The following is a 27,426-nucleotide window of genomic DNA, read 5'->3' as shown; positions in this document are numbered from 1 at the left end:
CACTGTCGAAGGACCCCCTTCCTATCGGGGGCCGATTGCAGGCCTTTCTGCCAGTATGGGCCGAGATCACGTTGGACGCGTGGGTACTCCGGATCATCTCCGAGGGCTACTCGCTGAATTTCTTGTCCATGCCACCGGAACATCCGCCGGCAGCTTCTCCTTGCTGCCGAGACCAGTTTCCTCTTCTCCTGTCCGAGGCCAGGGCCTTGTTGAGCCTTCGGGCGGTGGAGCAGGTGCCCCCGAACCAAAGGGGACGGGGGTTTTAATCCCGTTACTTTTTGGTCCCGAAGAAGACCGGGGACTTATGCCCCATTCTGGACCTCCGGGGGCTCAACAAATTCCTTGTCCGGGAGAAGTTCCGTATGTTGTCCCTTCCTGTCCTGTACCCTCTACTGGACTCGGGGGACTGGATGTGCTCCCTGGACCTGAAGGAAGCATATACCCATGTTCCGGTGCATCCCGCCTTTCGCCAATACTTACGGTTCCAGGTGGGGGAGTTGCACCTCCAATATCGAGTCCTCCCCTTCGGGCTGGCCTCGTCTCCTCGGGTCTTTACAAAGTGTATGGTGGTGGTAGCGGCTGCCCTAAGAGCCCAGGGGCTGCAGGTCTTCCCCTACCTGGACGATTGGCTGATCAAGGCTTCATCCCGGGAGGGGGTTATCTCAGCGACCCGACAGACTATCATCTTCCTTCAACGTCTGGGGTTCGAGGTAAATTTTCCCAAATCGCAGTTGTGCCCGACTCAATCCCTTCAGTTTATCGGGGCCGTGCTGGACACGGTTCGCCTGCGTGCATTCCTGCCCTCATCGAGACGGGAGGCTCTGCTTCGCCTGGCCCGTCAGATTTTGCTGCAGCGCTCCGTCTCTGCTCACCGGCTAATGATTCTACTCGGCCATATGGCTTCGACAGTTCATGTCACGCCGTTTGCCCGATTGCGCCTGAGACTCCCTCAGTGGACCTTGGCCTCCCAGTGGCGCCAGGATCGAGACCCGCTCTCCCTTCCTGTCACGATCACTCCTTCCTTGAGACGGTCGCTCCGTTGGTGGACCAACTCTTTCAATCTTTCCGGGGGTTTGTTCTTTCTCGTCCCTCCGCATCGCAAGGTCCTGACCACGGACTCTTCGGAGTATGCGTGGGGGGCTCACCTCGATGGTCTGCGGACTCAAGCGCTATGGTCGGCGGAGGACCGTCGTTGTCACATCAATGTGCTGGAGCTTCGTGCCATTTTTCTGGCAGCCCGAGCCTTCGGCCACCTACTGCGCAATCAAGTGGTCCTGGTGCGGACGGACAACCAGGTGGCGATGTATTATGTGAACAAGCAAGGGTGAACGGGCTCTTGGTCCCTGTGCCGGGAAGCCTTGCGCCTTTGGGAATGGGCGACCTCCCAGAACATTTTCCTGCGGGCGGTTTACATTCAGGGATAGGCGAATTGTCTGGCCGACAGACTAAGTCGTCTCCTCCAGCCGCACGAGTGGTCGCTCAACTCCCGAGTTTTGCGCGAGGTCTTCGACCGTTGGGGGACACTTCAGGTGGATCTGTTTGCCTCCCCAGAGACTCGCAAACTGCCCCTCTATTGTTCACGGATTTACTCCCAGGACCGTCTCGAGGCAGACGCCTTCCTTCTCGACTGGGAAGGGAGATTCCTTTATGCGTTTCCTCCTTTTCCTCTGATCTTGAGGACGTTGGTTCACCTCAAGTCATCCAGAGCTACTATGATTCTCATTGCGCCTCGTTGGCCTCGTCAGCACTGGTTCTCCCTGCTTCTTCAACTCAGTACCAGGGAGCCTCTACTTCTGCCTGTGTTTCCCTCTCTGCTGTCTCAGAGTCGGGGTTCGCTGTTGCATCCCAATCTTCAGTCATTACATCTGACGGCTTGGTTTCTTTCCCCCTGACTTTGGCGGTCAGGGAGGTGTTGGAAGCCTCGCGCAAGGCCTCGACTCGGCTTTGTTATTCCCAGAAGTGGACCAGATTTTCATCCTGGTGTGCCTCGCACCGTCTGGATCCGACTTTGGTTCCGGTGTCCTCGGTTCTGGAATATTTGTTGCAATTGTCCAAGTCTGGGCTGAAGACGACTTCCATCCGGGTACATCTCAGTGCTATTGCTGCTTTCCATCGGCGTCTAGAGGGTCATTCTCTCTCTCTTCATCCTCTGGTGGTTCGTTTCATGAGGGGTTTAGTTAATGTTAATCCTCCTCTGAAACCTCCTCCTGTAGTTTGGGATCTGAACGTGGTCTTGGCTCAGCTGATGAAGCCTCCATTTGAGCCAATTGACAAGTCTCTTCTTAAGTTTCTCACTTGGAAGGTGGTCTTTTTACTTGCGCTCACGTCTGCTCGTCGAATCAGTGAGCTTCAGGCTTTGGTTGCGGACCCGCCCTTTACTGTGTTCCATCATGACAAGGTGGTTCTTCGCACCCATCCTAAATTTCTACCTAAAGTTGTGTCTGATTTCCACCTCAATCAGTCTATTGTTCTTCCGGTGTTTTTCCCGAAGCCCCACTCTCATTCTGGTGAGGCGGTGCTTCACACGCTGGACTGTAAGAGGGCGTTGGCTTTTTATCTCCAACGTACCAAGTCTCATCGGAAGGTTCCTCAATTATTTTTGTCCTTTGATCCTAATAGGCTGGGACATCCTGTGTCCAAGCGCACCTTGTCCAATTGGTTGGCTGCTTGTATTTCTTTTTGTTACGCTCGGGCTGGTCTCACGCTCCATGGTCGAGTCACGGGTCATAAGGTCCGGGCGATGGCAGCTTCCGTTGCTTTCCTCCGGTCTACTCCTGTGGAGGACATATGTAAAGCTGCCACTTGGTCTTCGGTTCATACGTTCACCTCACACTACTGTCTGGACACTTTGTCCAGAAGCGACGGCTGGTTTGGCCAGTCGGTGTTACGTAACCTGTTTTCCTAAATTGCCATCCTCCCACCTGCCCTTTTCTGGTTGGCTTGGAGGTCACCCACATGTGAGAATATCATGCCTGCTTGTCCTAGGATAAAGCACAGTTACTTACCATAACAGGTGTTATCCAGGGACAGCAGGCATATATTTTCACAACCTGCCCTCCTCCCCGGGGATGGCTTCTTTGCTGGTTATGGAACCGAGGACCACGAGGTGGGGATGCGCCCTCTAGTGGGCAAGAAGGCATGCACATGCGTGGTGCAGTGTAGCAAACTTGAAACTTCAATCAAGTTTGCTTGAAAAGCTGTCCGCGCTGGGGCTCCTTAGATGACGTCACCCACATGTGAGAATATATGCCTGCTGTCCCTGGATAACACCTGTTACGGTAAGTAACTGTGCTTTATGACATCACAATCTCAGCTCTGCTTCCCAAAGACTGAAACTCTTCACACTACTACAGTAAAACCTCGGTTTGCGAGTAACGCAGTTTGCGAGTGTTTTGCAAGACAAGCAAAGCATTCTCGCAAATCGTGACTCTAAAACCGAGCGTTGACTCGATTTGCAAGCACCCCCCCCCCCCCCCCCCCCCCCCGCTCGAACCGGCATCGCACCCCCCTGCTCGAAACGGCATTGCTCCTGCCTGCGAACGCCCCCCTGAGAACCAGCATCACACCCCCGTTCTGGAAGCGGTATCCCCCGCCCGCCCAAACAAGCCCCTTACCCCATCTGGCACCAGCATGCAGCACCAACCCACAGGACATGCCGGTGCCAGTCAATGAAGATCCCGCCTCTTGCCTGAGCTGGGCCTTGAGCATCTGCGCATGCTCAAGACTTTCTGGCTCTCGTCCTCTCCGAGATTCTCGTTCTCTCTGAGTGAGGCTTTTATTTTGTGAGTAACAGTGTAAAGATGGACAGTCTTCCCTGTCCTTTTATGGATTTTCTAGAATGGAAGCTGAGTGAGACTCTGATAGGAAAGACCTAGCCATCCAATTATGTTGATAGAGTTCCTTTCACTTTTACAGAACTATCTGATATTTTAGAATTGTGAACCGCTTAGGGCAGACTGGATGCCCTTTTTGACCTTTATCTGCCGTCATGTTTCTGTTTCTATAGCATGGAATAGTCTCCCAGTAGACAAACACTATGTCTAAATTCAAAAAAGCGTGTGACAGGCACATAGGATCTCTAGGGAAAGGAGGAGATAGTGGATGATGTGGATGGGCTGACGATGCAGAGTGGGACGATTCTTCATGGCCGTTTCATTGTGGGACGTTTCATTGCAGCTGCGCTGAAACGGCTGCACTGAATCATCGCATTCTGCACATCCGGAGGCCCAGTGAACATTCAGTCTCACCCTGGGAGAGGGAACGACAGCTGGGCAGCAACGGAAGTCTGGCAGCCCAAAGCTGAGGGGATGTAGCACACAGGACCATGGCCTAGATTCACTAAACTTTACCAATCTGGATTGTTGTTGGGCGATTCTTGGCCAAGTTTTGCCGAGCGACAGCTCCACTACAGATTCTACATGCAAATGATCTGATCAGATGCACGCCCTATAGCAATCCCACTGATCACTGTAATATTAAGTCTTTTTAGTTTGTATGTTTACCCTAACTTTGTAATTTATAGCTGTACATCGCTTAGAACCTGGTATAGGCGATTTATCAAATCTTATAATAAACTTGGAAACGCATGCGCATAGTATCCATGTTGTTTGTTGATGCAATTTACACATACGCTAGCTCTTCGCCCTTACTACGTAATTAGTGGGTGGGGTTTATTCCCACACATAATTGGCAGCAAAGCATAAGCGAGCTCAAAAGAAAGGGGGAGGGGTGACTGCAGTTTACTTTTGCTGGCCCTACAAGTTGGATATTTTTAACAAAGAATGATTTGTGACGAACACAGTGAATTATTTTGTGTAGCTAGATTATCGAACAGAACACGCTTTAAACCCGTGGGTTAAAGCTGCAGGTTAAAACCACAGGCCCACAACGCGCTTTTTACAGAATATATAAAAAAGGAATTCTTACGCATATGTAAAGATATTTTACAGTTTTATTTTTCATTTTGATGGTTGTTTTATATGGAGTTGTATATAAGAACATAAGACTTGCCGCTGCTGGGTCAGACCAGTGGTCCATTGTGCCCAGCAGTCCACTCACACGGCAGCCCTTAGGTCAAAGACCAGTGCCCTATTTGAGTCTAGCCTTACTTGCGTATGTTCTGTTCCAGTAGGAACTTATCTAACCTTTTCTTGAATCCTTGAAGGGTGTTTTCCCCTATAACAGCCTCTGGAAGAGCATTCCAGATTTCTACCACTCTCTGGGTGAAGAAGAACTTCCTTACGTTTGTACGGAATCTTTTCCCTTCTAACTTTAGGGAGTGCCCTCTAGTTCTCTTCACCTTGGAGAGGATGAACAGTCTCTCTCTACTAAGTCAATTCCCTTCAGTATCTTGACTGTTTCAATCACGTCCCCTCTCAGTCTACTCTTCTCAAGGGAAGAGGCCCAGTTTCTCTAGCCTCTCATTGTACAGCAACTCCCCCATCACTTAACCATTTTTGTCGCTCTTTGGACCCTTTCAAGTAGTGCTATGCCCTTTTTCATGTACGGCGACCAGTGTTGGACGTAGTATTCCAGGTGGGGGCATACCATGGCCCAGTATAACAGCATGATAACCTTTTCAGATCTGTTTGTGATCCCCTTCTTAATCATTCCTAGCATTCTGTTTGTCCTTTTTGCTGCCGCCGCACATTGCACGGACGGTTCATTGACTTGTCTACAAGTACTCCCAAGTCTCTTTCCTGGGGCTTTCTCCGAGTATAGTTCCAGATATCCTGTATTCGTGCATATGATTTTTGCTATCGACATGCATCATCTTGCACTTATTCACGTTGAACCTCATTTGCCATTCATTTGCCATTTCCATAGCAAAGCAGCAGATGAATCCAGACTAGTGGGTATAGCTCACATCGACCAGCAGGTGGAGATAGAGAACTGATTAACAGTTGGCCTTAAAGCCTGGTGTTCCCTCTGTTGCTTCAGTTTTGCTCTATCTCCCAGCAGGACTGGAGCTTACTCTACTAGCTCCTGGATTCTGGCTGGGGCCGGTTTGGTGGTGTTCCTGTGGCTTCCTCTGTTGAGACTCGGTCTCTTCAGTAGGACAGGAGTGCCTGGCTGAGCGGTGCCGGCTTTGGGAGCTACACCTGGGCCCTCCTAGGTCCCTTCTCCACCCTCCCCTCCGTTGGTTTGAGTGGGTTCTTGGGCCACTGCAGGAAGTTCGTCTTGGAGTTCTTCATTCCAGTACAAAAAAAAAAAAAAAAAACCAGCGTCTTCCTGCTTGTGCTGAGCCATGCTGTGTTCGTGTGGCTTGCAGTGCGATTACCAGCTGTAACCCGACTGCAGTTAGAGCGGGGACCGGTTGGTGAGTTACTTTGGTTGCTGTCTGCCTCCTCTTTTGTTAGTCGGTCGTTCGTGTTCGTTCCGGCGGTCGCGGGGGGGGACGGAGTCAGCGGTCGGCGGCGTGTTGCCGCGTGTGTGGGAAAAAAAAAAAAAAAAAAAGTTTTTTTGAATCGCCGTTTTTAGCGATGGCAGCAGAGGCTACTCAGCGGTGCTCGCGCTGTGGGAAGCGCAGAGCACTGTCGGGCTTCTGCTCTGCAGGGTGTGGGGACACACCGGCAGAAGATGCCTTCCTGCAAGCGTGTGAGTTAGCCTTCTCCCGTGTCAGTGAGGCACGGTCTACGTCCCCGGGCCTTGAGGGCGACTCGGGGGGACTGCAAGGCTTTTCCGCGGCTGAGGGGAGGTCAGCGGCGGTCGGGGAGCCGGGGTCGCTAGGGGACGGCGCGGCTGCGCGCCCTAGCAGTGATCAGGCAACTTTACTGGGGGTGAGTTCCTTCTCCCCGGAGTTTGTGATGTTATTACACCGAGCATTTCTGCTACAGGGCTCGCAGCCGGCCCAGTCGGTACCGGCGACCTGTCCGTTTCTCCCTGGGCCTTCTACCTCCACGGGTTTAACCGGTGCTAAGGCCGGCCCAACTACGGGTCCTGTGCTGTCGCCTGGGCGGTCGCAGGGGGCGAAGAAACACAGACTCGCGACCGTGGACGCAGAAGGTAATCTTCCCTTATCACCTTTTTCCCTTCCTGAATCATTAGAGGAAGGGGAGGTCTTAGATTGGGAGGCAGAGGATCCCCCGGGCAGGGAAGTGGATGATCCGTCCGCGCTCCGGCTGTTTCATAGAGAGGAGCTGACCTCCTTGATTTCTAAGGCTTTGCAGGGTTTGAATATCTCTCAGGAAGATACTAAGGTGTCGGGTAACCCCCTGATGGCAGGTACACGTAAGCCACCTAAGTCCTTTCCGGTGCATGAAGCCATGCAGGAGCTGATCGCGGCGCAATGGGATACGCCGGAGGCAAGTTTGCGAGTGGCAAAGGCCATGCGGCTCCTGTATCCGGTTGACCCGACTGAACTTGAAAAGTTTAGGGTACCTAGGGTGGACGCTTTGGTGGCAGCGGTAACTAAAAAGACTACCTTGCCGGTGGAAGGGGGGGTTACGTTAAAGGATGCGCAGGATAGGAAGATTGAGTCTTCGCTAAAAATGTCCTTTGAAGTAGCTGCGGTTACCTTACAGGCCGCGATTTGCAGCTCGTATGCGGCGAGGGCATGTTTGCAGTGGTCGCAAGGGATGACAGACCATTTAATGGAGTCCGGGGGTTCTGTCCCTTCGGAACTGGCTGATTTGGAGTCGGGCTTGGCTTATTTGGCAGACTCCTTATATGACATTATTCGAGCATCTGCGAAACAGATGTCTCTGTCAGTGGTATCGCGCAGATCCTTATGGCTCCGACATTGGGCAGCAGATGCTGCATCCAAGCTTAGGCTGGTGAGACTCCCTTTTAAGGGAGGGTTATTATTTGGAGATGACCTAGATAAATTGGTGAAGGATTTTGGGGATACCAAAACTCAGCGTCTCCCGGAGGATAGGGCTAGGCCCCCGGTGAGGTCCTCCTCGTCTAGACCGCGCTTCAGAGAGGGGAGGCGATCCAGGTCTGGTAAACCATTCTTCAGATCAGCCGGTGGTTCTTTCTCTGCGGCGAGACCTAGGTTTCAGCAGAGGAGTTCCTTTCGTGCGACGAAACCCTCTTCAGGTCAGCCAACACGTACCCCAACAAGTCGCACTCCGCAATGACGGGAGCTTGGCTCCCTCCGCCTTTCCCTTAGGGGGCCGGCTTTCGGCGTTTCAGGCGGAGTGGGCCACAATCACGTCAGATCAGTGGGTGTTGGACACTGTTCGAGAAGGGTACAAGTTGGAGTTCGCCTCTCCCGTCGAAGATTCTTTCTTGGTGTCCCCGTGCCATGGGGCGGCCAAGGGAGAGGCGGTCCGCATGTCTCTTCAGGGGCTGCTCGATCTGGGGGCGGTGGTACCGGTGCCCCCGGAAGAGGTAGGCCGCGGGATATATTCCCTTTACTTCATTGTTCCAAAGAAGGGGGGGTCGTTCAGGCCGGTGCTGGACCTCAAAGTGGTCAACAGATTTCTCAGTGTTCGCCATTTCCGGATGGAGACGGTACGCTCGGTCATTGCGGCTGTTCGAACGGGAGAGTTCCTCACGTCCCTAGATCTCAAGGAGGCGTACCTACATATCCCGATCTGGCCTCCGCATCAGCGGTATCTGAGGTTTGCGATTCTTGGCCAGCATTATCAATTTCGGGCAATGCCCTTTGGCCTGGCGACGGCTCCCCGCACCTTTTCCAAAGTCATGGTGGTGGTAGCAGCCTTTCTTCGCAAGGAAGGGATTCGGGTACACCCTTACTTAGACGACTGGTTGATCCGCGCCTCGTCCAGACAGGAGAGTTTGTCGGTCACTCAGAGGGTAATCTCTCTCCTCCAGTCGTTGGGGTGGATCGTCAATTTTCCCAAGAGTTTTCTGTCCCCGTCGCAGTCTTTGGTGCATCTAGGGGTCAGATTCGACACGGCTTTGGGGAGAGTATTTCTGCCCCGAGACCGGGGAGAGAAACTGCAGACTCAGATTCGACTGCTTCTCGGGTCGCCCAGACCTCGGGTTTGGGATTATGTGCAAGTTCTGGGCTCCATGGTAGCGACTCTGGAGGTGGTCCCCTGGGCTCGGGGCCATATGAGGCCCTTACAGCAGTCGCTTCTCTCTCGCTGGTCCCCGGCTTCTCTGGACTACAATGTGCGTCTCCAATGGAGTCCTCGGGCGGCTCGCAGCATGCAGTGGTGGCTCCACGAGTTGCACCTGTGGCGGGGCATGCCGTTAGCCACGCCGGATTGGGTGGTGGTGACAACGGATGCCAGTCTGCGGGGCTGGGGGGCCCAGTGCCTGCAAGCGTCGGTGCAGGGAGTGTGGTCCGTAGAGGAAGCCCAGTGGCCCATCAATTTGTTGGAATTAAAAGCGATCAGATTGGCGCTGAGGGCTTTTCAGTCCCTGATTCAGGCCAGGCCGACCAGAATCTTTTCGGACAGTGTCACGGCAGTCGCATATGTCAATCGTCAGGGGGGCACTCGGAGTCCGCAGTTGGCCGAAGAGGCAAGGAGATTATTTCAGTGGGCAGAAAGGCAGGTTCCGCTTCTGTCAGCGGCATACATTGCAGGTCACGAAAACGTGCAAGCGGACTTCCTCAGCAGAAATCTTCTAGATCCGGGCGAATGGGAATTGTCGGCTCGAGCGTTCGGCCTGCTAGTCCGTCGGTGGGGGTTGCCAGAGTTGGATCTCATGGCTTCGTCCCGCAATGCAAAGTTGCCTCGCTTCTTCAGCAGACGCAAGGAGAAGGGCTCGGAGGGGGTGGACGCGTTGGCCCTCCCATGGCCTCCAAATTCCCTTCTGTATGTGTTCCCGCCTTGGCCCATGATAGGGCGGGTGTTGCAACGCATCTCTCTCTTTCACGGCAGGGTGATCCTGGTGGCTCCGGATTGGCCACGTCGACCGTGGTACGCAGATCTCATTCAGCTTTCAGTAGGCGATCGGGTGACGTTCCAGGTAACTCCGGACTTACTCACTCAGGGCCCAATCTGGATGGAAGATCCGGCCCGCTTTGGTCTTACGGCCTGGCTCTTGAGCGGGCAAGGCTAAAGAAGAAGGGCTATTCGGAGCAGGTGATTGCTACACTTCTTAAAGCTAGGAAGATTTCGACTTCGACCTCCTATGCGAGAGTCTGGAAGATTTTTGAGGCTTGGTGCGGACGACAGGGAATCGCGCCCTTTCATGCTTCGCTGCCGGCTATTCTTGCCTTTCTGCAGGCAGGCGTAGAGAAAGGATTGGCCTATAACTCTTTAAAGGTTCAGGTGGCGGCCCTTGCTTGTTACAGGGGCCGGGTGGCTGGCGCGTCGATAGCTTCGCAGCCGGACGTAGTCCGTTTCCTCAAAGGGGTTCAACATATCCGCCCGCCGGTAAGGCGAATTTGTCCATCCTGGAATCTTAAACTCGTCCTTGGGAGATTGCAGGGGGCACCTTTTGAGCCCCTGTCAGCGGCAACTTTGAAGGATGTCACGCTGAAAACAGTGTTCTTGGTGGCGATGGCTTCGGCAAGGCGAGTCTCGGAACTTCAGGCGCTTTCTTGTAGAGAACCCTTTTTACGTTTTACTGAGACAGGGGTGTCAGTGCGGCCGGTGCCGTCCTTCCTGCCTAAGGTGATTTCTTCGTTTCATGTGAACCAGAGTGTATTCCTCCCGTCCTTCCGGAAGGAGGATTGGGGTAAACGATTTTTGTCTTTGCGTCTACTGGATGTACGGCGTATGCTTCTCCATTATTTGGGGGTGACGAATGATTTTCGTAGGTCGGACCATCTCTTTGTATTGTTCGCGGGTAAGAACAAGGGGATGGCGGCGTCTAAAGCGTCCATTGCGCGTTGGGTCAAGGAGACGATTGCTTTGGCTTATGTGTTGACAGGTAAGAAGGTACCGGAGCACCTTCATGCTCATTCCACTCGGGCTTTGGCTACGTCTTGGGCGGAGTCCGGGGGGATGTCTTTGGAGGAAATTTGCCGGGCGGCCACTTGGTCATCGGGTAATACCTTTTCAAAGCATTACCGGTTAGACGTAGCGGCCAGCGCGGAGGCAAGTTTTGGCGCTGCAGTGCTGGCGGAGGCGGCATTGGCGTCCCACCCTGTTTGAGTTTGCTTTGCTACATCCCACTAGTCTGGATTCATCTGCTGCTTTGCTATGGAAGGTAAAATTATGGTCTTACCTGTTAATTTTCTTTCCTTTAGAAGCAGCAGATGAATCCAGAGCCCCTCCCTAAGTGCACTGGATATATGTAGGGGGTTTGTTTATGGTTTCAGTTGGGATATGGTTGGTAATTGTATTATTTGATGGCACATTTTCTACTGGAATGAAGTTTTGTGGATGTTCATGCTCCTTTCGGGCTGCTTGGGCAAAATGCATAACTGAAGCAACAGAGGGAACACCAGGCTTTAAGGCCAACTGTTAATCAGTTCTCTATCTCCACCTGCTGGTCGATGTGAGCTATACCCACTAGTCTGGATTCATCTGCGGCTTCTAAAGGAAAGAAAATTAACAGGTAAGACCATAATTTTACCTTCACGGCCCATTCATCGAGCGTATTTATGTCTCTTTGTAGGTCTTTGCAATCCTTCTGTGTCCTCACTACTCTAAATAACTTTGTATCATCCGCAGATTTAATCACCTCACTCATCGTGCCAATTTCTAGGTCATTTATAAATATGTTGAAGAGCACAGTCCTGAACACCAAACCTTGCGGCACTCCACTCATGATGCTTTTCCAGTCTGAGTATTGTCCATTCACCTCCACTCTCTGTTTCCTATCCGCCTACCAGTTTTTAATCCATGTGAGTATATCACCCTCGATTCCATGGCTTGCAATTTTTCAAAGTAGGCCTTCATGTGGAACCTTGTTGAACACCTTCTGAAAATCTAGATATACGATGTCGACCGGGTCACCCTTGTCTATCTGCCCATTTACTCCTAAGAAGTGCAGTAAGTTTGTCAAGCAAGATTTTCCTTTGCTGAAGCCATGCTGGCTGGTCCTCATCAGTTTGTGTCCGTCAAGGTGATTGATGATTCAGTCCTTTATCAGCGCCTCTACCATCTTTCCCGGTTCCGAAGTTACTCAATGGCCTGTAGTTTCCTGGATCTCCCTTTGAATCTTTCTTGAAGATCGGCGTAACATTCACCACTTTCCAGTCTTCCGGAATTTTTCCTGATTTGATCGACAGATTGGCTATTAGTTGGAACAGTTCAGCGTATAACCCCTTTCAGTTCCTTGATTACCTTCAGGTGGATGCCGTCCGGTCCCAGGGATTTATCATTTTTAAGCCTATTAATCTGTCTGCCTATTTTTAAGCCTATTAATTTGTCCGTTGTCCCTGTCAGTTTCCCGTCTTCATTTCCTGTGTATTGCCTGTCAGCTTCCGGTATATTGGATATATTCTTTTCAGTAAATACAGATGCAAAAAATGGCTTTGTCCTCCTTTAGTACTCCCTTTATTCCCTGGTCATCTAACGGTCCCACCGCTTCCTTAATATATTGAATGAATGGCTTAAAGTTTTTGGCCTCCTTGGCTATTTTTTCTTCATAGTCTCTTTTGGCCCCTCTTACTGTCTTATGGCACTTGCTTTGATGATGTTTGTGTTTTTTCCAGTTTTCTTCCATTTTTGTCCTTTTCCATTCCTTAAATGAAATCTTCTTGTCTCTGATCGCTTCTTTCACCGCTACAGTGAGCCATGCCAGTTCCTTGTTCTTCTTCCTCTTGGAACCCTTGTTGATACGCGGTATATATAAATTTTGAGCCTCTGTGACTCTGTCCTTAAAAAGGGACCATGCTTGCCCTAGCGTATTTACAGTGCTTATCCTCTTCCTAATCTTCGTCCTCACCATGACTCTCATCCCTTCATAATTCCCTTTTCAGAAGTTCAGTGACATGGCCATCGTTCTGGATTGATGTTTTGCCCCTGTATCCAGGTTGAAACGGATCAAATTGTGATCACTTCTTGCCAGCGTCCCTTCTACTTCTACACTTTGCGCCGGTCCTCGTAGTCCATTTAGAATTAAGTCTAGAATTGCATTTTCTCTTGTATTTTCCATGACAAGTTGTTCCAGGAAGCAATCGCTTGCAGCATCCAGGAACTTGGTCTCTCTACTGCAGCTGGAGTTGCCTAGGTTCCAATCTATCCCTGGATAATTGAAGTCGCCCATGATAACTGCGTTGCCTCCCTTGCATTCGTGTTTAATCTCATCCGTCATTTCTTCATCAGTTTCTTCAGACTGCCCTGGGGGTCGGTAGTAGATGCCGATCTTCATATCCGTTCCATTTGCTTCCGGTATTTTAGCCCATAGAGACTCTACCTTATTGTTCATTTCCGGCATGTTCTCTCTGATAGACTCAATGCCCTCTTTTATAGGGCAATACCCCCAACTTTTTATCCTACCCTGTCTCTGTGGTGTAGCTTGTATCCCGGTAGTACAGTGTTCCAGATGTCCTCGTTCCACCATGTTTCTGTGATGCCAATGATGTCTAGGTTATCTTTTTGTGCCATAGCTTCCAATTCCCACATTCTATTCCTTAGCCTCCTTGCGTTTGTGTACATACACTTAAATTTGCTGCCTGGTACTTTCTTGCACTTTCTTCTTCCTGTCTCCTTCACTTCCGTCTCTTTCGATCCGTCAGGATTTCTATCTTGCCTATGATCCGATGAGTCTTCCTGCAATCTTCTTACACGGTATCCTTGATACTGATATTTCAGGACAGAAGAGGGCAGGAGAATTGGCAAGGATAGTAATCGACTGGTCCTCGGCAGTCGCTTTTTTTTTTTCAGATCGGCAAACCCTATCGGTGTTTCTTCTTCTGCTTAGTGAATCGATGGCTTCCTACTTTTGCATATCATTTCCCCTCATTTGCATGGGTGGATCGGATCAGAGATTGATTGAGAAGCTGTTTAGTGAATCGGGTCGGGGATCGATCGCAAAACCAGTAAAACTGGTTTCGCGATCGTCGGGACAGGATCGGTAAGTTTAGTGAATCTAGCCCCATACAAAGCCCCAATCACTAGGAATCCCAGAATAATTGGCGGCACACCACACTGGCAGCAACAGAGCAGGACTATGCAAGGGGTCCATTGAGCACCTGGCCGCATCCAGCCCTGCACTGAGGAGCAGAGCAAAATGGTGGAGAGGAGGCGCCTGAAACAATAGGCCCGAAGCCCAGGCAATGGGAGAGGACGAGCTGTTTGAGGGCACTGAGGTGCTGACGGCTAAAGGGGACTCAGATGGGGGAGGAGAGGGGAGAAGTATAATTTTTGGGGGGGAGGGACATTGCCCCCCAAATGCTGAATCGTAAAGACCCAAACTCGGAATTGGGTGATCATCACGGCCAGTTCATCGCGCTGAAACGGCCATGATTAACTAGCCGCAATGAATCATCCTAGACCCTACTGGATGAACCATAGCTGTTGTCTTATTTCTAGGAGTCAGAAAAGTGGTATATCGAGCTTTTTTTAAATAAACATGAAGAAACACAGAGAGCCCCTATTGCAAGAAAGGAACCTAGCATCATCTCCTTGATGCTAAGTTTCAAACTTAAGAAAAAGATCTATGTATCATTGTGGACAGTACATTGAAATCTTCTGCTCAGTGTGCAGCAGTGGCCAAACAAAGCAAATAGAAAACTAGGAATTATTATGAAAAGGATAGAAAATAAGATACAATATCACTCCATGGTGCGACCTCACCTTGACTATTGCATGCAGTTCTGATCGCTGTGTCTCAAAATAGATAGATATAGCAGAATAAAAAAAGGTTCAACGAAGAGCAACCAAAATTATTAAAGGATGAAACTCCCCTTATAAGAGGGAAGGCTTAAGAGATTAGGGCTGTTCAGCTTGGAGAAGAGATGATTGAGAGGGGATATTATGGGTGTACAAAATCCTAAGTGGAGTAGAGCAAGTGGATGTGAATTGATTGTTTTTACTCTTTCAAAAAGTACAAAGACTAGGGGACACTTCTATGAAGTTACATCGTAATACTTTTAAACCAAATTGGCGAATATATTTTATTAACAAACTATACGAGGATGCACAATATATAATATGTTCATATAATGATTCAAAATGTTGTGTTATCGTGGCACCGAGGTACCCCCTCTTCAAACCCAGCATGCACCCAAAAAGAGGGAGAAAAAGCCTCAGACTAATGTAGCAGTATAGAATCAAAAAGTACAATCAAAACTGCTTTTGATACTTTCACTGGCAAAAAACTCCCTCACAGAACAGCTCGGGTTAAGAAAAGGGTAAAGTCACCCGGAGGCACATTCAAGGACTTAGCTGACAAAAGACGACTTGAGCTCCAACGCTGTCACGTCTTCTCCAATCTTCCCAACAAGCGACCTGTTTTACCAATGTGGGAACAAACAATACAGCCTTATTTTATTGCCTAATAGTTAAGCTGTACAGCTTGTTGCTGGAGGATGTGGTAATAGCAGTTTTAAAAAGGTTTGGGCAAGGTTTTGGAAGAAAAGTCCATATACTACTATTAAGGTAGAAAAAGGAAATCCACTTCTTATCCCCAAGGTCAGTAGCAAGGAATCTTGCAAGGAATCTGCCAGTTGGACTATCTTGGTCTTATCTAGTATGACTATTCTTATGTTCGTTGCAACTGCTTAAAGCATCAGTGGCTTTTGTTTGACACAGCTCTTCTCCCTCCTGATGGCTCTGGCTGGTCAGTAGAAAATATTTATAGCATGTTTCTAGTTCTATAGGCAATATCACCAAAGTGCTAATTCAAAACTCGTTCTATCACATATACAGGCGAATACATTTAAATTCAAATAGCAAGTTGAAATGGATCCTCAGAAAACTGTCGGGTTCAATAGCTCCCTGCAGTACCAATCCTCACTGATCCAATTTTTTAATTTGTGATAATAAAAAATTGGATCGGTGAGGATTGGTGGTGCAGGGAGCTATTGACCCCGACAGCTTTCTGAGGAACCTTTTTTTTTTTTTTTTTAATTATCATCGAACTTTTCTGGTATTGAAGAAAAATTCACCACCCCACCCAACCTGCATGTTTCAGTTCTTTCTTCAGGATCGAGGCATCATCATTCAATGCCTACAACATGTTTAGTACAATCTTCACATTTCCAACTGCCCATATCTGTGAGAACATTTCAATTTTTATTGCAGATAAAACAAATGTCTTCAAAAATGCATTCAATACTATAAATGCTTACACATACTCACTCTTCTAATGCTCAGCGTTAAATCTCCACTGGAGATTTAAATACACAGCTGATTTAACGCTGTGCGTTTTGACACAGTTAAAGAACTTTTTTCTTTTCTTTTGATATGGTTCCCATTTAAGTGTATCCCAGACTGATTGCAACTCTCTTCCTTATTTATATAATAAAGGACCATTGCCAAATATCTGATGTATTAAAGTCTCAACCGGAACTCTCAGTTTTAACCAATCTCTTACAATTCCATGCATTATGTCTTCACATGATAGATAGCCATTCAGGTTCTTCATTCAACTCTGTAGGGGTTAATGAATTCAGCTTGAATATCCAGTGTTGCTCTTTTATGGCCAAATATTTTGTATATTGTATATAGTTTTATGGGAGCACACCAGCTTTTATTGTTATGGTTTGTTAGGCTCTCCTAATGTGTGGTTGGTTAGCTTAATTATATATGTATGTACATTATTTTTCTCTCAGTTGAAGCTTGAAAATGTTATATATAAATTTATATACTGTTTACTTTGGAGTTGATTATTCAGCTGGCAGTGCTCAGCAATTTGCTAACTGCTGCTGCTGTTATACTTGGAAATTCAGTGCCAAGCCATATCCAGGCTCTGGCATTTTCTGGGTTTACAGAGCTGGTTAAGTGTGATATTCAGCACTTAACTGGTTATGGCAAGCCACAGAAAGACAGGACTGACTTTTATGCAGTTACCACGGCCAATTAAGTGCTGAATATCGGCACTTAACTGGCCAAGTGCAAACTCTGCACCCAGAATGCCCCCAAAATAACCAGTTTTGAGTTAGATGCTAACCAGATATCTGCTCTTTAATGCTAATTTCCTTTCTTTGAATTTGTTGTCTAAATTGCTCTGTTATGCTGTAATAAAAGGCATTATATCAAGTGCAGTAACCAATATTCATAGAGTTCATACTAGAGTGAACATGTATATCCTCTTGATAAGAATTTGTTTAATAATTGGTGTGGTTTCTTTTATTTAATTACATGAAGGTTCAACTTTATCAGTTTATGGCAAAGGATAATGTTCCCTTTCACAGCGTGGTCTTCCCCTGTACTCAGCTTGGAGCCGAGGATAACTACACTTTGGTTAATCACCTCATCTCAACAGGTATTTAAGGAAATCAACCTGAAACCTGAATTCATAATATGGTTCTGAGAAGAGACCGGGGCCAAGGGTTACTCCCTTTCAAAGAGTGCCTCAGCAGCCACCATTAGAGTCCACTCCTGATTTCATCTTTGGCTGTTTTTATTTTTTCTCTTGGGTTATAAATTCATTGAGACAGGGACCTCTCATACCTTTTCTACCTGGGTTACTCTTCATTACATCAACATAAAAACAGTGCACCAGTGATGTTATATATGAGCTTTCCATATCCTGCAGCATTATTTTTGGATAATTTTTATTGGTCCAATGAAAGGTATCAGAATGCCAGAGAATCCTGTTATCCCCAGAAGGAATGTATCTACTGCAGGGGTGCCCAAAAGGTCGATCGCAATCGACCAGTAGATTGCAAAGGCAACGCGAGTCGATCGCGGAGCCCATCCCGGGCTCTACAATAGACTCGCATGGCCTTTGCATTCCGTTCTCCCTGCTTCCCCGATGCCAGACCAGGTGCCTACAAGCGCTGGGCCCAAAGCCTTCCCCCCCCACCCCCAATGTCAATTGCTGCCTGGCTGGCCCGGAACTTCTTCTCCGACATCAGAATTGACGTTGGGGGGGGGAAAAGGCTTGTGAGCCCGGCGCTTGTACACGCCTGGCCTGGCGTCAGGAAAGCAGGGAGAAATCGGCGGCAGTGGGTGGGGGAGAGAGAAAGAAAAAAAGAGGAGGGCAGGGAGAGAGAGAGATAAAGAAAGGGGAGGGGGCAGGGAGACAGGAAGAAAAAGTTGAACTCATGAAGGAACAGAGAGAGATGTTGGTTGGGAAATGGAATGAGGTCTGGAGGAGAGGATGCATGCAGGAGGCAGAAAGGAATAAATAAATATTGGATTTACATTCAGAAGAAGGAAGTGCAACCAGAGACTCATGAAATCAAAGAGACTCATGAGAGCAAAGGTAGGAAAAATGATTTTATTTTAAATTTAGTGATCAAAATGTGTCCCAATTTATATCTGCTGTCTATATTTTGCACTATGGCCCCCTTTTACTAAATTGCGATAGCGTTTTTTAGCGCAGGTAGCCTATGATCGTCAGGAGCAGCGCGGGGCATTCAGCACAGCTCCCTGCGCTAAAAACTGCTATCTCAGTTTAGTAAAAGGGGAGGGGGTATATTTGTCTATTTTTGTATAGTTGTTACTGAGGTGATATTGCATATTTTAAAGTCATCTGCCTTGACCTCTTTGAAAAAAAAAGCTGAATATAAATGATAATTAACATTTTCTGTGCGTACAGTATGATTTGTGTTTTTTAAAATTTTATTGTTGGTAGATCATTTTGACTTGGTCATTATAAAAGTAGCTTGCTAGCCAAAAAAGTGTAGGCACCCCTGACCTACTGGAATGCCAACCACTGTTGTTCATTCATCCCTGCCTCATGTTCTGTGTCTATTCAATGTTATATTTTGTTTTCAATAATCAGTTTCTGGTCCTTATAATAGTGCCTCTTAGTGATTTATATATGATAAAAGTAGAGTAACACAGCTCTGTGTCCAAAGGGACATGCCAAGTCAAACCAAATTTTACTCCCCTGATTGCATAAACTTGTAGCTCTGATCTGGTAGGAATTATTCATTCATGCAGAGGGAGTGGGGAGACAAACTGCATTGCATCTGACTTTCTACACATGATGCTATCTGGTCACCCTAGCCCAGATGAGTGGTGCTTCTAATATTCAAGGCACAGTAAATGTTATTCTTGTCATGGTTTCCTCCAGGCCCCATAATTTGACCATTAGCATAGGTTGGGAGCCAAGTAGTTGTAATAACCATGTATGCGAAAGATTACTACTTCTAATTTTCAAATTTCTTGACAGAATACCTGAACTACGAAGATGGAAAATTCTCTAAGAGTCGCGGTGTTGGGGTCTTTGGAGATATGGCCAAAGATACAGGGATCCCTGCAGACATCTGGCGCTTCTATCTGTTGTTTGTGCGCCCTGAAGGACAAGACAGTGCCTTTTCCTGGAATGACCTGATGCTCAAGAACAATTCAGAGCTCCTCAACAACCTGGGAAACTTTGTAAACAGGTGTGGGAAGTAGGTGAGGGATTATGGTACTGAAGGTCCCTCTGGGTGTCCATCACTAATCTGCAAACTTAGAGGGGTAATAAGGCAGCTGTTTGCAACTAGGGACCTATAAAGGTATCCCTGCTTACTGTGCTATCATAGATCCTTCTCATTCTTTGGTCATTTCCCTCATCACCACTAAAGGATTAATTTTTACCAGAAGCATTAGGTCATAGAATTCAACACTACAGCTATTCAGTGAATTTATTTTTACTGAGGAGGGAGAACGGTGGTGGGGGCATCTAGTCCTCTCCCACCCTTCCAACCTCAGTCAGAAAGCACAGTTACTTACCGTAACAGGTGTTATCCAGGGACAGCAGGCATATATTCTCACATGTGGGTGATGTCATCTACGGAGCCCCGATGCGGAAGCATTTTCAAGCAAACTTGATTGAAGATTTAAGTTTGCTCTGCTGCTCCACGCATGCGTGCCTTCCTGCTCCACTAGGGGGTGCATCCCCTCGTGGTCTCCAGTTCACTTAACTAGCCAAGAAGCCAACCTCGGGGAGGTGGGCGGGTTGTGAGAATATATGCCTGCTGTCCCTGGATAACACCTGTTACGGTAAGTAACTGTGCTTTATCCCAGGACAAGCAGGCATGATATTCTCACATGTGGGTGACCTCCAAGCTTACTGAAGAGGGATGGAGGGAAGTTGGCAATTTAAGCAAATAGATTTCGCAATACCGATTGGCCGAACCGGCCATCGCTTCTGGACAGGGAGTCCAGACAGTAGTGGGAGGTGAAGGTATGAACCGAAGACCATGTGGCAGCCTTGCAGATTTCCTCAATAGGTGTGGACCTGAGGAACGCTACGGAGGCTGCCATCGCTCGGACTTTGTGTCCCGTTACTCGACCATGCAGTGCGAGACCAGTCTGAGCGTAGCAAAAGGAGATGCAATCGGCCAACCAGTTGGACAAGGTGCGTTTGGAAACTGGGTGGCCTAACCGGTTTGGGTCGAAGGACAGAAGCAGTTGTGGGACTTTCCGGTGTGGCTGGGTGCGTTGGAGGTAAAAGGCCAACGCTCTTTTGCAGTCAAGAGTGTGGAGCGCCACTTCTCCGGGGTGAGAGTGGGGCTTGGAGAAAAACACGGGTAAGACGATGGACTGATTGAGATGGAAATCAGACACTACTTTAGGTAGGAACTTTGGATGAGTGCGGAGTACCACCTTGTCGTGATGGAATACCGTGAAGGGTGGGTCCGCTACCAGCGCTTGTAGCTCACTAACCCGCCGTGCGGAGGTGAGCGCGAGTAAGAAAATTACCTTCCAAGTGAGGAATTTTGGATGGCATTTGTCTAGTGGCTCAAATGGGGGTTTCATTAATTGAGCCAGAACCACGTTAAGGTCCCAAACCACCGGGGGAGGTTTGAGAGGGGGGTGGACGTTCAGCAGGCCCTTCATGAAGCGAGTGACTAAGGGATGGAGCGAGAGGGCTTTCCCTTCCAGGGGCTGATGAAAGGCCGCAATCGCACTGAGGTGTACTCGAATGGAGTTGGTCTTTAGGCCGGAATGAGATAGTTGAAGTAGATAGTCAAGGACCAGGGGGACGGGGACCGACACCGGGTCCTGGCTGTGGGAGGAGCACCAGGTTGAGAATCTGGTCCACTTTTGGGAGTAGCAGGTTCTCGTCGAGGTTTTTCTGGAGGCCTCCAATATCTCCTTGACTGATTGAGACACGGGGAGAGCAGTCAGGGGGAGAGAAACCAAGCATTCAGATGAAGAGACTGAAGATTGGGATGTAACAGTGAACCCTGACCCTGTGACAGTAGAGAGGGAAACAGAGGCAGAGGCAGTGGATCTCTGACACTGAGTTGAAGTAGCAGGGAAAACCACGGCTGGCGTGGCCAGCGAGGGGCAATCAGGATCAGGGTGGCTTGTACTGTTTTCAGGTGGACAAGCGTCCGCAGTATCAGAGGAAACGGCGGGAACGCGTATAGGAACCTTCCCTCCCAGTCGAGGAGGAAGGCGCCGGCCTCGAGTCGATCCGGGGAGTATATCCGGGAGCAGAAGAGAGGCAGCTTGTGATTGTGAGGGGACGCGAACAGGTCTATTTGAGGTGTCCCCCACCGTTCGAACACTCCTCGCAGGATCTGAGAGTGTAGTGACCACTCGTGTGGCTGGAGGAGACGGCTGAGTCTGTCCGCCAGGCAGTTTTGTTCTCCTTGTATGTACACCGCTCGAAGGAAGGTGTTGTTGGAGATTGCCCATTTCCAGAGGCGCAGGGCTTCCCGACAAAGGGGCCAAGACCCTGTCCCCCCTTGTTTGTTTACGTAGTACATCGCTACCTGGTTGTCGGTTCGGATGAGAACCGCTCGGTCGTGGAGCAGATGTTGGAAGGCTACAGCTGCGAGATAGATGGCCCGAAGTTCTAGCACGTTGATGTGGCAGCGACAGTCTTGTGCTGACCACATTCCTTGGGTGCGTAGGCCGTCCAGATGGGCTCCCCAAGCGTACTCCGACGAGTCCGTGGTGAGTACCTTGCTGTGGGGTGGGGTGAGGAAGAGCAAACCTTTGGAAAGATTTGAAGAGTCGGCCCACCAGCGGAGCGATCGTTGCAATGAATGAGTCACTGTCACTGAGTGGTCGATCGGGTCCCGGTCTTGACGCCATTGAGACGCCAGGGTCCATTGAGGGATTCTCAGATGGAGGCGGGCGAAGGGTGTGACATGGACGGTGGAGGCCATGTGGCCCAGAAGAGTCATCATCTGTCGAGCTGATACTGAGGTCAGCAGGGAGATCCTTCGGCTCAGACTTACTAACGCCTCCAGGCGCGGAGGGGGGAGGAAGGAACGGAGACGAACCGTGTCCAGCGTGGCCCCGATGAACTGTAGGGACTGCGAGGGGCGTAGTTGAGATTTTGGGAAGTTTATTTCGAACCCCAGACTTTGTAGGTAGGTAATAGTCTGTTGGGTCGCTGAGATAACCCCTTCCCTGGACGGGGCTTTGATTAGCCAGTCGTCCAGGTAGGGGAATACCTGGAGGCCCTGGGAACGTAAGGTTGCTGCTACCACCACGAGGCACTTGGTGAAGACCCGAGGTGATGATGCTAGTCCGAAGGGGAGGACTCGGTATTGTAGGTGCCAGTCCCCTACTTGGAAGCGCAAGAACTTGCGGTGAGCGGGGTGCACTGGGACATGTGTGTACGCCTCCTTGAGATCGAGGGAGCAGAGCCAGTCGCCCTCGTCGATCAGGGGGTAAAGTGTTGGTAGTGAGAGCATCCGAAACTTTTCCCGTACCAGGAATTTGTTGAGGCGTCTCAAGTCTAGTATTGGGCGTAGGTCTCCCGTTTTTTTCGGTACCAGGAAGTAGCGGGAGTAGAAGCCCTTCCCCCGTTGGTCGGGGGGAACCTTCTCCACTGCTCTCAGGCGAAGCAGGTCTCGAGCTTCGGAGAGGAGTAGGGGTAGCTGAGTCCGGTTGGGAGGGCAATTCCTTGGGGGGTTGTCCGGAGGAATGGCCCGAAAGTTGAGAGAGTACCCTGATGAGATCACGCCAAGGACCCATGCGTCCGACGTGATTTGTTCCCAGTGAGGGTAAAAAGCTTTGAGTCGACCCCCGATGGGAAGGTGGCCTGGGACTATGGCGGAGGGGGCCCGCCCCCTTCCGCGTGTCCCGTCAAAAGGACGGGGATGGTTTGGTGGTCGCGGGCGGTTGGGACTTGGGCATGGCCCTGTGGTGGGCTTGCGGACGTCTGGGTGGGGGCCGCGAGAAAGCAGGGGTGGACTTTTGTGGGTAGCGGCGCGGAGGGGCCCTGTATGGCCTGGACGCTGGCGGTTTGGGCTTTTGCCGGACAAGGGAGGCAAACGAGCGTTCATGTTCGGAGAGGCGTTTTGTCGCCGCCTCGATAGTGTCATCGAACAATTCCTTTCCCACGCAGGGGAGGTTAGCCAACCGGTCCTGTAAGTTGGGGTCCATGTCGACCAGGCGCAGCCAGGCTAGTCGGCGCATGGCGACAGCGAAGGCTGCTTCTCTGGAGGAGAGTTCGAAGCCATCGTAGGCCGCGTGGAATAGATGAAGGCGCAGGTTGGAGAGGGACTCTAAGAGCAGGCCGAACGTTCCTTGCCGGGAGGCCGGTAGGTCAGTCTCAAAGGCTCTCAATAGTCCAATGAGGTGTTTGAGGTATGATGTGAAGGTGAAAGTGTAGCTTTGCACCCTAGAGGCCATCATTGCGTTTTGGTATAGTCTCCTGCCGAACTTATCCAGGGTTCGGCCTTCTCGGCCTGGGGGGACCGCTGCTGAGACCCGGGACGGGTGAGCCTTTTTCAAGGAGGATTCTACTAGCAGAGATTGGTGGGAGAGCTGTGGTTGCTCGAATCCCGGGTAAGGTACTGTGCGGTACTTGGCCTCCATTTTGGAGGGTACGGCCGTGACCATGTAGGGGGTCTCCAGGTTCCTGAAGAAGGCCTGTTGGAGTACCGGGTTGGGTGGTAAGCGAAGGGACTCTCTGGGCAGTGATGGCATATCCAGCTCCGCCAGGTACTCCTTAGAGTATCTGGAGTCGGACTGGAGGTCTAAGTCCAATGCGTGGCCCATGTCTTGGACAAAGCGAGTGAAGGATGGGCGAGATGTCCCCGGGGCCCCGTGCGGGGTCGGGGAACGAGACCTTCGTCGGGTGGAGAAGGATAGGGAGGCTTCCCTCGAGTATCGAGGTTCATGCTCTGATCCATGCTCCGAGACTGGGGAAGCACTGTGAGAGTGTTCCGGGGTTGTCGATCTTCGGTGTCTCGAGGAGCCCCTCGGAGACGATGCCGGGGTTAGGGGTACCGATCGATGTCGGATCGGTGACCTCGATCCGGACTCCCTCGGAGAATACGTCCGAGGGGGAGTTCGGAGGATGCGCGGGTTGGAGAGTGATAACTCAGCCACCCTTAGTGGTCCCGTACGAGGTGTGGGAGAACGGCCTCGTAGAGTTGGTGAACCTCGGGCCTTCTTGGAGGTACGGCGGTTCGAGGTTTCTGTCGTTCTAGCCCGACGTTTTGCCCCTCGGCGGTCTGCGGAGGGGGAACGTCTCGGGTGCCTCGGCGAGGAGTCCGAGGAGGATGGGATGCGGCGAGGATTGCGCACCCTTCCTCGAGGTTGTTCGGTGCGAGGCTCAGGCTGGTCTGGCACATTCGAGGTCGAGGCCGATTGAAACTGGGCCATTGCAGCGGACAGCTCCGACGTGATCATCGCTCGGAGTAGGTCCTGGAAGACGGGCACGGACAGCATCGAAGGCATGTCCACTGCCTCGGTGCGCTCCACCGGGGGCGACCTCGTATCAGAGTATTCCCGTGTGGTGGAGGCACGGCCCGAAGGCTTGGAGGGCTTAGACGGGGCTGTAAGCATGGGGCTTCCGCCATGCGTCGTCATTGTCCCCGAGGCTGGCTTCTTCGCTGTTACAGAACCTGAAGAGGGAAGAGGGGACTTACCCGGAGCCGAGGCTTTCTGTTGTCCCGAGGACTTCGGGGTCGAGTCTCGAGGCGATGCCGAGGTATCGGGGGCCGAGGTCAAGGCCGAGGCCGGGGCCGACCTCGAGGCCGAGGTGGAGGGTTGGTCCGGGGTGAAGAGGTCCGCCATGCGGGCTTTTCTTCGGCGGAGGGCCCTGTTTTGGAAAATAGCGCACTGGGGGCAGGAGTCGGTTGGGTGAGCCGCCCCCAGACAGAGGATGCACCGGCGATGCGGATCTGTGAGAGAAAGAAGCCGCTCGCACCGGGTGCACTTTTTAAAGCCGGTCAGAGGCCGGGACATTAAATCGAAAGTAGCCGCGGCTCGATTAGCCACGCGGCCACGGGGACCCGGAAGCCTCCGGGTCGTTGAAAACGAAGCAGGAATCAAGTAAGAAAGGTAAAGAATTCGCACACAGCGACTTAATCGTGAAAAAACAAGAAAAAATCGCGGTGCTAGAAGGCAGTTGGGGCAGAGCCTGAAAAACACGGCTTCTAGGCTCGCGGAAAAATTTGAACTGGAGACCACGAGGGGATGCACCCCCTAGTGGAGCAGGAAGGCACGCATGCGTGGAGCAGCAGAGCAAACTTAAATCTTCAATCAAGTTTGCTTGAAAATGCTTCCGCATCGGGGCTCCGTAGATGACGTCACCCACATGTGAGAATATCATGCCTGCTTGTCCTGGGATAATTTACTTCACTCATGTTGTGTTTTGTGGAAAGGCTGGATCTGAGATCTAGGACAACTCATTTGCATTATGTTCTAAAGCAGATTTGTGCTTGTGCTCGGAAAATTTGAATAAAACATAATGCTAAAAAAAATAATAATAATAAACGCACACTTGTAAAGTGTCTCGCAGGACTACCCAAAGCAGCTTATAGCATATTAAAATATTCATAAATATTAGATACAAATCATTCTCTGAGGACAAGCAGGTATAATGTGAGAATATATACTTGCTGTCCTTGGAGAACACCTGCTACAGCTAAGTAACTTTGCTTTAAATTCATAATTGGAACATAAAATTGTAAAAAAAAAAAAAAGCAAGCAATAAAACTGTCTTATCCAACTAAATCTCACATGCAACTTTTCACTAGTGAATTCTCAGCTGAATTACAATTTATAAACTTGTGATTACAATGGAAAATCTGAGCATGGCCAGGACAAGCAAACACAGCTGAAAGGACACCTCACCTCATGCTCTAATTGCATTGCCTGTTCAATCTCTGGTGCAGACTTTTCCAGCAGTCTGGGGGTTTTATTTTAAGATGGCACGGTGGCAGCACACAGGCAATTTTACGCAACTGAGGCATTACTGAAACAGAAGTGGTACAGCAGTGGTAGTCTGTAATCCAGTATATGTCACTGTTCAAATCAATGTAATAATAATAAATGGTTTGATACTGAACTCTTAAAAATGAAACAATTAGTAAGACAATTGGAAAAGATTTGGAAAAAACAGGAAAATTGATAGACTGGAATAATTGGAGATCCATCATAAAATCTACAAACAATTGATAAAAGAAAAACGTAAAGCATTTTACTCTAATACTAGTGCAAAAGAACTGTTCAATTTGGTTACAAAATTTATTTGACACTACACGCTACACTCAGTCTTCGCATAATATTAAGCTACCTTAAGCAAATGATTTAGCACAGTATTTTGATTTAAAAATTAAAAATTTAAGAAATAACTGTTCGACAAATGATATGTATGAATATCAAATATTTAACATGCAAGGAAATGTAATACCAGCAGGCATGATTTGGAGTTCCTTTCATGATTTAGAATGGAATATTTATATCAAATTATATAACAAGTATGCTAAATCATACATACACACTATAAATGTATAAATGTTGTTTTCAACTTTGTTTTGCAGAGCTGGTATGTTTGTGCACAAGTATTTTGAAGGCTGTGTGCCAGAGATGGAGCTGAATCGGGAGGACAAGAAACTCTTATTACATGTCACACTGGAACTTCATCAGTACAATCAGATGCTAGAAAAAGTGCGGTAAGAATCTCAGAAGAGTGCTGGAACGAGTATAGCTGAGTGCCAAAGAGAGTGATGAGTGATGACAGGTATACTGAGGCAGACAATGCAACCCATTGCTATCCTTGCCATTCTGAGCTCCCCTGGGAGAACGGTATAGAAAACTGAATAAATAAATAAATAAATTAGCTGTTAAACCAGATGTACTTTGAGTAGCTTCATAAAATCCATACATATGTTGGGGATTAGGAAATCAATTTGTCAGGCAATGAGAAGGTGAAGGTGATATGGTATTTCTATTTATACATCTTGTACAGTAAAGTGAGATCAAACAATATACTAAACTAAGATTCAAAAGTTAAGATATACCACGATCATAATTCCATTTAATTAAAAAATAAAAATAGATAAATAAAATAATAATAATCTAGCTAATCTCACACTAGTCCTCAATATTTATTGGATCCAAGATTAAAGAATAGAATAGGTATAATTCAAATTAATTAAAAGAAAATCCATGTCTTACTAAAGTGCAGGGAGCTAACTTTCCATGGATGCTGTTATTCCTTTTTCAAGACGTTTCACTGAGAGAAAACTAATCAATTGAGATGGCTCTGTAAAAATATACTTCAATGATAAATATCTAACCA

General features: G+C 49.1%; 1 protein-coding gene across 2 annotated transcripts in view; it reads left to right on the top strand.

Moving 5' to 3' along the window:
• Window positions 1-27,426, top strand: part of MARS1 (methionyl-tRNA synthetase 1) — a 116,382-nt gene that overhangs the window by 53,259 nt on the left and 35,697 nt on the right. For both annotated transcript variants that reach the window (XM_033936052.1, XM_033936051.1), the window contains exons 14-16: window positions 17,130-17,247; window positions 19,108-19,321; window positions 26,666-26,797. In XM_033936052.1, coding sequence (XP_033791943.1) covers window positions 17,130-17,247; window positions 19,108-19,321; window positions 26,666-26,797 — 464 coding nt within the window. The remainder of the gene's footprint in view (window positions 1-17,129; window positions 17,248-19,107; window positions 19,322-26,665; window positions 26,798-27,426) is intronic.

This window comes from Geotrypetes seraphini, chromosome 3 (assembly GCF_902459505.1).
Source record: "Geotrypetes seraphini chromosome 3, aGeoSer1.1, whole genome shotgun sequence".
Classification (NCBI taxonomy): Eukaryota; Metazoa; Chordata; class Amphibia; order Gymnophiona; family Dermophiidae; genus Geotrypetes; species Geotrypetes seraphini.
The sequence above is the reverse complement of the archived record's forward strand: the minus strand, read 5'-3'. Positions and strand labels throughout refer to the sequence as shown.